At 51.7% G+C, this 6797-nt stretch overlaps 1 protein-coding gene across 1 annotated transcript in view; it reads left to right on the top strand.

Moving 5' to 3' along the window:
* Window position 1: 1 nt before the first annotated feature.
* ACRBP (acrosin binding protein) overlaps window positions 2-6797 on the top strand; it is a gene marked incomplete at its 5' end in the record, with an annotated part of 10289 nt that continues 3493 nt past the window's right edge. The window contains 4 exons of the mRNA XM_017731660.1: window positions 2-170; window positions 2727-2821; window positions 2937-3039; window positions 3277-3556. Of these exons, the coding sequence (XP_017587149.1) occupies window positions 2-170; window positions 2727-2821; window positions 2937-3039; window positions 3277-3556 (647 nt within the window). The remainder of the gene's footprint in view (window positions 171-2726; window positions 2822-2936; window positions 3040-3276; window positions 3557-6797) is intronic.

The raw sequence follows: 6797 nt of genomic DNA, 5'->3' as shown, positions 1-6797 counted from the left end.
CCGCATCGGGGGCAGCCCGCTGTCGGACGGGGAGTACCAGCAGTTCTTTGCGAGGCTGCACCCGCCCTGGCAGGCCAACATGTTCTGCCTGCTGCGCCAGGCGTACGGCTGCCTCAGCCCCAGCATCCTGCACCTGGACCAGGACGAGAACCACGGCGAAATCCCCGAAGGTAAGGGCATCTCCCGCCCCCAGGCACAGAGCAGCGCGGGGACCCAGCTGGAGCAGCGTGGCTGCTTCTCTGCCCCAAAATGCCACAAGACTGCGGGAATGGGATGGGTTGGTTTGGGTTCTACAGCCCAAAGAGCAGCTTGGAGGAGACACTCGCAGAACTAAAGCACAGCAGCTCTTGTGGCCCCTCTGGGCATCCCTTTCAGTGCTGCACCACTTTCCTGGAGAGGAAAAAAAAAAAAAAGTTTTTCCCAGTGGCCAGCCCTAACCTCCTTTGCATGGTTTTTTCAACCCCCATGTGTTGTCTGGCACCACCAAAAAGGGTCGGTCCTCTTGTAGCTTTCCTTCAAGCCCTTGTGGGCTGCTGTAACTTCTCCTCTTCACCCAGATGATCAATCACAGCTGCCCCAGCCTCTCTTCACAGGTCATGGGGCTTAAAGCCACAGCCACTTCAGTGGCCCTTCCTTTCTCCACATCTCTATTGGTGGGCTGGCAAGAGGAAAAACTGGCCACAGTTTTCTCAAGCTCAGTGTAGCTCCTGGTCTCTTACCAGCTCCTTCCAGCTTCATCTGAGGGTTAACGCAGAATCTTGGCTCACGGGCTCTCCTAGGTCTTTAAGAAAACTTGAGCTGATGAGCTGCCTTTTTAAGTGTTTAACATACCAGGAGCCAAGAAACATCCCAGTTCAGAAAGCACCATAGCAACAGCACCCTTCAAATCTCTGCAGTCATATTTTCCCTGCACCCCTGCATCAGAGAATTTAAGTGGTATAATTATATCTGTGCAGCTGAAAAACTTGGGACTACTTCTGTTGTATTTTTCTTCAGAGGGGAAAAAAAATAGGAGCAATTTTCTCATAAAAAAATATGTCTTTATATTTAGATATGAACGTCAATGAGCTGAATGATCAGCCAACTGTGCTTATTGGACTGCAGCATGAGGGCAACTATTTCTTGCTGGTTTCTGCAGCTGTGTTGGGAGAATGAGTCCCACCCCACATCACCAGACCCAGGGATGAGTCCTGTGCTCCTCACTCACTTTTGGGCACCTGCAATCCACGATGCCATGGTGCTTTGTGCACCCAGGGCCTGTCCCTGGTTCCTCTCCTTGTGGTGCCCAATTCCAATTTGCCCAATTTGTCACGTCCAGCCACACTCCCACTGCTGCTGCATTCAGAAACTCCATTGTCAAGAGCAGAAGCATCTGGAAATGCCAGAAGATGGGATAATTTTGCAGGTTGCCCTTTTTACCTTATTTTCTCCCATCCATCAGCCTGATACACCCATCCAGCAGAATTTATTTGCCTTTGTGTTACCCTTTTTCCAGTTTTGGGGCTATTTTGGCACGTTTCAGCCAGGCTGAGAGGTGGAACAGATGTAGCAGAGTGTCTGCCCTCTCATGTTTAGCCTCTGCTGTCCTCACAGAGCCATGGCAGTGCTCTCTACATCCAGATATCCATGAGCATTAATTGTGCCCATTCAGTCACCTTGTGCCTTAAATGAAGGACAGTGTGGGGATCTGGACTGCTCCCTACAATACCTTGTGCTTTAAACAAGGGATGGGGTGGGGATCTGGAGTTTCTCCTACAAGTTGGGCATTTTTCTGGGCTGGGATCATGGTGTATATCTGAAATTCTGCTTTTGATGGTGCAGCTGTTTGCTCAGCACAAGAAGTGAGTACAGGGTAAAGGACAGTGCATGAGCAGTGCAATTTCACTGCTAATGCCCTCCCTCTCAGCCAGCACTTCCCCTGTTCTCACAGCCAGGCCATGCACTCCTAGAGCAGAGGGAGCACAAGGTCACCCAATTCTCCAGTGTTTTCTGCTCTCCTGCATGCCCTTGGCTGTCCTGCAATTGCTGCAGGAAGAGCTGCAGCTCTGGAGTCAGTGTGCCGGCCGTGCTGGTCAAGACTACAATGTATGTGTGTACAGGCACAGGGTTTGCCAGCACCATCCTGGCCCCATGGACCCTCCTCCATCCCCTGCAAGGTTGGAATCAATGTTAAATTATACTGCCTTGAAGAATTTATCTGTTCTGGAGCCATCCGCCTGGAGAAGCTGTGGCAGCTCTATCCCTGACTCAACAAGACCAGGCTGGATGGGTCTTTGAACAACCTGGTCTGGTGGAAGGAGATGATCTTAGAACTTGATGATCTATAAGGACCCTTCCAAACCAAACCATTCTCTGACTTTCTGGTGCTCCCAAGCCTGGTCTGGTCATCTTTTTAACCTATTACATCACTACTTGCCTTTTTTCTCTTTTTTAAACCCAACAAGGACTAATAACAGAAGCATCAGATCCTGGAAACAGGAAGTTTGTCTCTCTGTCATAGGGAAGATAACTGTGTGGAAAAGAGCAGAAGGACAAAGTGAAACCTCAGAGGGTTGGAGGGAAAAGGGATGTGGTGCCTGGAATCGGGAGCTGTAACAGCCCAAGGCTGTGATCTCCACCTGGGGGCACACAGCTTGGACTTGCCCTGCATCCATGGGCCACCACCCGAGAGGTCCCCACCTCTTGGTGCATGCAGGCCTGCCTCCATCCCACATCTCTGTCTGCAGGGCCAGTCTGCAGTGAATTTCCAGAGGTGGTGCAGTTCCACACCTTCTGCCAGTTCGCCCAGTATCGCTGCCTCAAACAGGAGTTCTACGTCAAGGTAAAGAGTGGGCTGTGGGACAGGTGGGGGGAGTATCTCTCGGGAAATGGAAGGGTGAGGAGGAAGGGAAGGTGACATAGTGAGAGTCACTTTTCTCTCTCTCTCCTCCACGCAGCGAGTCCCATGTTCGAGTTGGTCTCTACCAAGCCCTTCCCCGATGGAGCAATCCAGCGCTGTGAACTCCTCGGCAGCGGGCAGAGGCTCCCCTGTCACACAAGGTACGGCTGCACCGAGCTGTGCTGGGCACCCCTGCTCACCTGCTGGTCTCCTGCAGCTGCTCCCCACCCCTGCAGCTGCTCCCCACCCCTGCAGCTTTCTGTCTGGCCTCTAAAAGGCGCCCTCGGCTGCTCCATCCCTCTGTCTCACCCCTCGTAAGCAGGCTTCTCTCTCGCCTGCTGATGCCCTGCCGCAGGACAATGTGGAAGCCCCTCTGAAGTTCTCTCCTGCACTGTTAGGTCAGAAACCACGGCCGACAAAGCACCCCACAGCCACGCCAAAGGCACCCACACCCTGGCAGAAGAGCAGGAGGACTGCGAGCCCACCAACTCCCTGGGCTGCCACCTCACCTTCCACGGTGGAATCCCCTGATGAACAAAGCCTGAGGGAAAGCATCTGGCAGCTGATCCATTCGGCCCTCTCCTTGGATGCATCCCTGGACACCAAGAGCTCTTCTTGGAACTTCACCACCTCGGGCCCAGGACGCACATCAAAGCCCGAAGTGCCCCCCCGAGGCAGGTGAGGAGAAGTCTGCTCTGTCTGGGTGCCACACGCCATCCGTGCAGCGCTGTCCTTGTGCACACCGGACGGCAGCCCCACGGCATCCATGTCCCCACTCGGAGCAGGTGGTGATGTGGGCAAGTGTTCTGGAGCAAGCTGTCCCATCCAGAGCAGGAGTGTACCTGGGGTGCCCCCAGGCACCCCTCACTCCAGCACAGAGTGAGCAGGAAGAGGGTGATCCAGCACTGTTAGTGCCTGAAAATGGCACTGTCCTGGCATCCTGACCAAAGTGAGTTAAGTCTGGGCCTGAGCTGCAGGCAGGGCTTTGTCCCATGCCTGTGTTTCCCCACACTGTGGCCACCTGCACTATACAATCACCTCTGCACTCCTCCTCCAAACACATCTCCCAGGAGTCTGGGTGATGTGCAGAAATAGTGTCCTTGCAAACACAGGTCCTTGGGATGTGTCCCGCTGTGCTCCTTGCCTCTGCGTGCAACGCGAAGCAGATGGTTCTTAAAGCAGCCTGACCTGAGGAGCGCCCCGAGGAGTTCTCTGTCCTCCCCCAAGGGCAGTAGAAGCAGCCCTGGGCTAGGAAACAGCCGGGAGCACAAAGCTGTGCAGGGCCACTGCTTCTCCTCGAGCACATGCTCCTCTGTGCACTCTGGATCTGTGCACAGCTCTTCCAAGGGGCTGTCTGGTTCCCCATTCTGGTTTTGGAGGCAGCAACATGGCAGTTCAGTAGGGGCCCTGGGCCAGGCCAGCTTGCTGCAGTCCTTCCACACACCCTTCTCAGTTCCTCTGGCCTACCGATGCATTAGGAGCTTATGGAGCACGTTGAGCTCTTCTCAGCTGGTCTGCTGAGGATCTGTTTGCCTCCATCCTCAGGTAGCAGGCAGTGGTTAGTACAATAACATGCACAGAAAAGACCTACAAAAGGATATCTTTTGATATTTGATGATATTTGCTTGATATTTGCTTTCACTCAAATTTACTTTTTGATCCTTTACTACCTTGTGGCTGAGGACCACTTGCTTTGACTGACATGCAAATATTATTTTGCTTACCAAGAGAAAAAAAAAAATGGTGTCTAGATGTGGTTTTCATGGAGAAGTGATTTTGGTTTCGCTCTCTTGCTGGCTGGTGGGGTTCCTGTAAATGCACAGATTTTGTGCCTGACTGCACATCTGTGGTTTCTCTTGAATGCACTGCATACCAGTGCCACAGTGCAGCCAGAGATTCCACTTCTGCATGTAAAGATGAATTGCATCACGTTGTTAAAGCTGTAACTGCTCTTTTGCAAGCTCTAACATATGTCATCCTCCTTCCTAATATTGTAGGAGGCTTTCACTGCCTGGATAAAGTTTTCCTGGTGTATGTGCTCTCAGGCAAAATTGTATTTCATTGAGGATTTCGTTCTCCCTGCCTCTGAAACTGAGCCTTGCTCTGACTGAGTTCTATTGGGATTACTGGGGGACTGCTGTGATTGCAGATGACACTCGCTATTCTGCTGCAGAGTTTCTCAAAGACACTAATGCTGACTGTGTGTCTGTAACTGGCAGCCGAGCCCCATCAATCACGCTAAGCAAAGCTTAAACCTCACTGAGGATAAAAAGGCGAGATAGACCGCGCCTGTCGGCTTTGCTGCTCGCCATGTCCCGCCTCCTCTCAGAGGGACTTCAAAGCATGACCTAAAAAAGGGGCAAAATGCCTGGAGGCATTTCCATTCCAGCCAGAGGAGCAGTGCTGGGTGGGACTGGTCGTTGTGCACAGGTGCCATTCAGCATACGGTTTAACACAAGGTGGGCAGGGCTGTGATGGGCACAGATCCCAGAGCTGCGTGTCTTCCCTAGGGCCTTATGTCCAGCAGGACATCCATCCTTCTTGTTCATCCCTTGTGGCTTGTGGCAGCTGCTCTGGTAGCTATTCCAGCTTTCATAATGCCTGATGGGGCCAACTGCTGTCTTTAAAGACAGACAGGGCAAGGGTAGTAATACAAGAAGAATCTGCAGCACTCTTCTGTGGTCTTTCTGGTAGCAGTGAATCGCTGGGCAGGAGGGGGAGATGACAATTATTGCACTTAGCTTCTATTTTTAGTCCTTACTGTGGTTTCTGCCTTATTTCCCAGTATTTCCTCTCCTCGGTTACTGCTAAAGCATGATTCAGTCTTGCAATAAGCTAAAGAGAGCTCTGTAGCCCTTACCTTATAAAGTCCATGCAACATTCATTTTCTGCAGCAATTTCCAGTGTCCCTTTAAAACACCCCATGCTCCAGCTCTGTGTGCACTACCCAGTGATGGGGTTCAGCATTTGGGTACGTGGAAGGACATCAACCTCCCTTCCCTGCTTTTCTGTTTGCACAAAGAATTGCATTTGCCCTTTTTCCCAGGGCTTCCCACTGTTGTGTCATTTGTCAGCTACAATCCCTACACCCCTTTCAGCATCACAACTGTCCCAGATCCAGATCTCATTCTGTTGGTATTCACACATGGATGCTCAGTTGTGGTTCATGTGAGCCCAGCTTCCCCAGCAGGGCTGCTCCAAGCCCCCTCAGAATCCCTGAACTGTTAGAGTTGGAAGGGACCTGTGGAGATTATCCTGTCCAACCCCCCTGCCAAGGAAGGGTCACGTAGAGCTGGTAGCACAGGAACATGTCCAGGTGAGCTTTGATTGTCTCCAGAGAGGGAGACTCCATGACCTCCCTGGGCAGCCTGTTCCAGTGTTCTGCCACCTTCAATGTAAAGAAGTTCTTCCTGATGTTGAGGTGGAACTTCTTGTGGTTTAGTTTATGGCCACTGCTCCTCATCATGTGGCCAGGCACCACTGAAAAGAGTCTGGCACCATCCTGGTGGCACCCACCCTTGGGATATTTATGTGCCATGAGAGATACATACACTCCTGGTGACTTGCCCTCCTCCTTCTCTTCCTGCTTTACCCCTCCAAACACTCCTTGTGGTGCTTATCTACTTCAACCCCACAGGCTTTCATTTTAAGGCCAGACCCTTCATTAAAAATACCATCCCCAGAAAAAACACTCTTTTTGACTTATCATCACCCATAACCAGCCCTAGCATGCAGTCAAAGATTTTTTCCTCTTTCTGAAGCTCTTAAGAGTGGCTTTTTCATAACTGGTTTTAGTTTCCTGCAGCAACCCCCCTAAATCAGAAGTTACCAAGTGCTGGAAAGCTGCCGTTCGCTCCTTATCTTCTTTTCTGCTTGCCTCAGGTGCTCACTGCACCTCAGCCAGCCAGTATCAGGAAGG

This window comes from Corvus brachyrhynchos, unplaced genomic scaffold (genome assembly GCF_000691975.1).
Source record: "Corvus brachyrhynchos isolate BGI_N302 unplaced genomic scaffold, ASM69197v1 scaffold3, whole genome shotgun sequence".
Taxonomy (NCBI): Eukaryota; Metazoa; Chordata; class Aves; order Passeriformes; family Corvidae; genus Corvus; species Corvus brachyrhynchos.
Note: the sequence above shows the minus strand (reverse complement) of the source record. Positions and strands in the feature narration are given on the sequence as shown.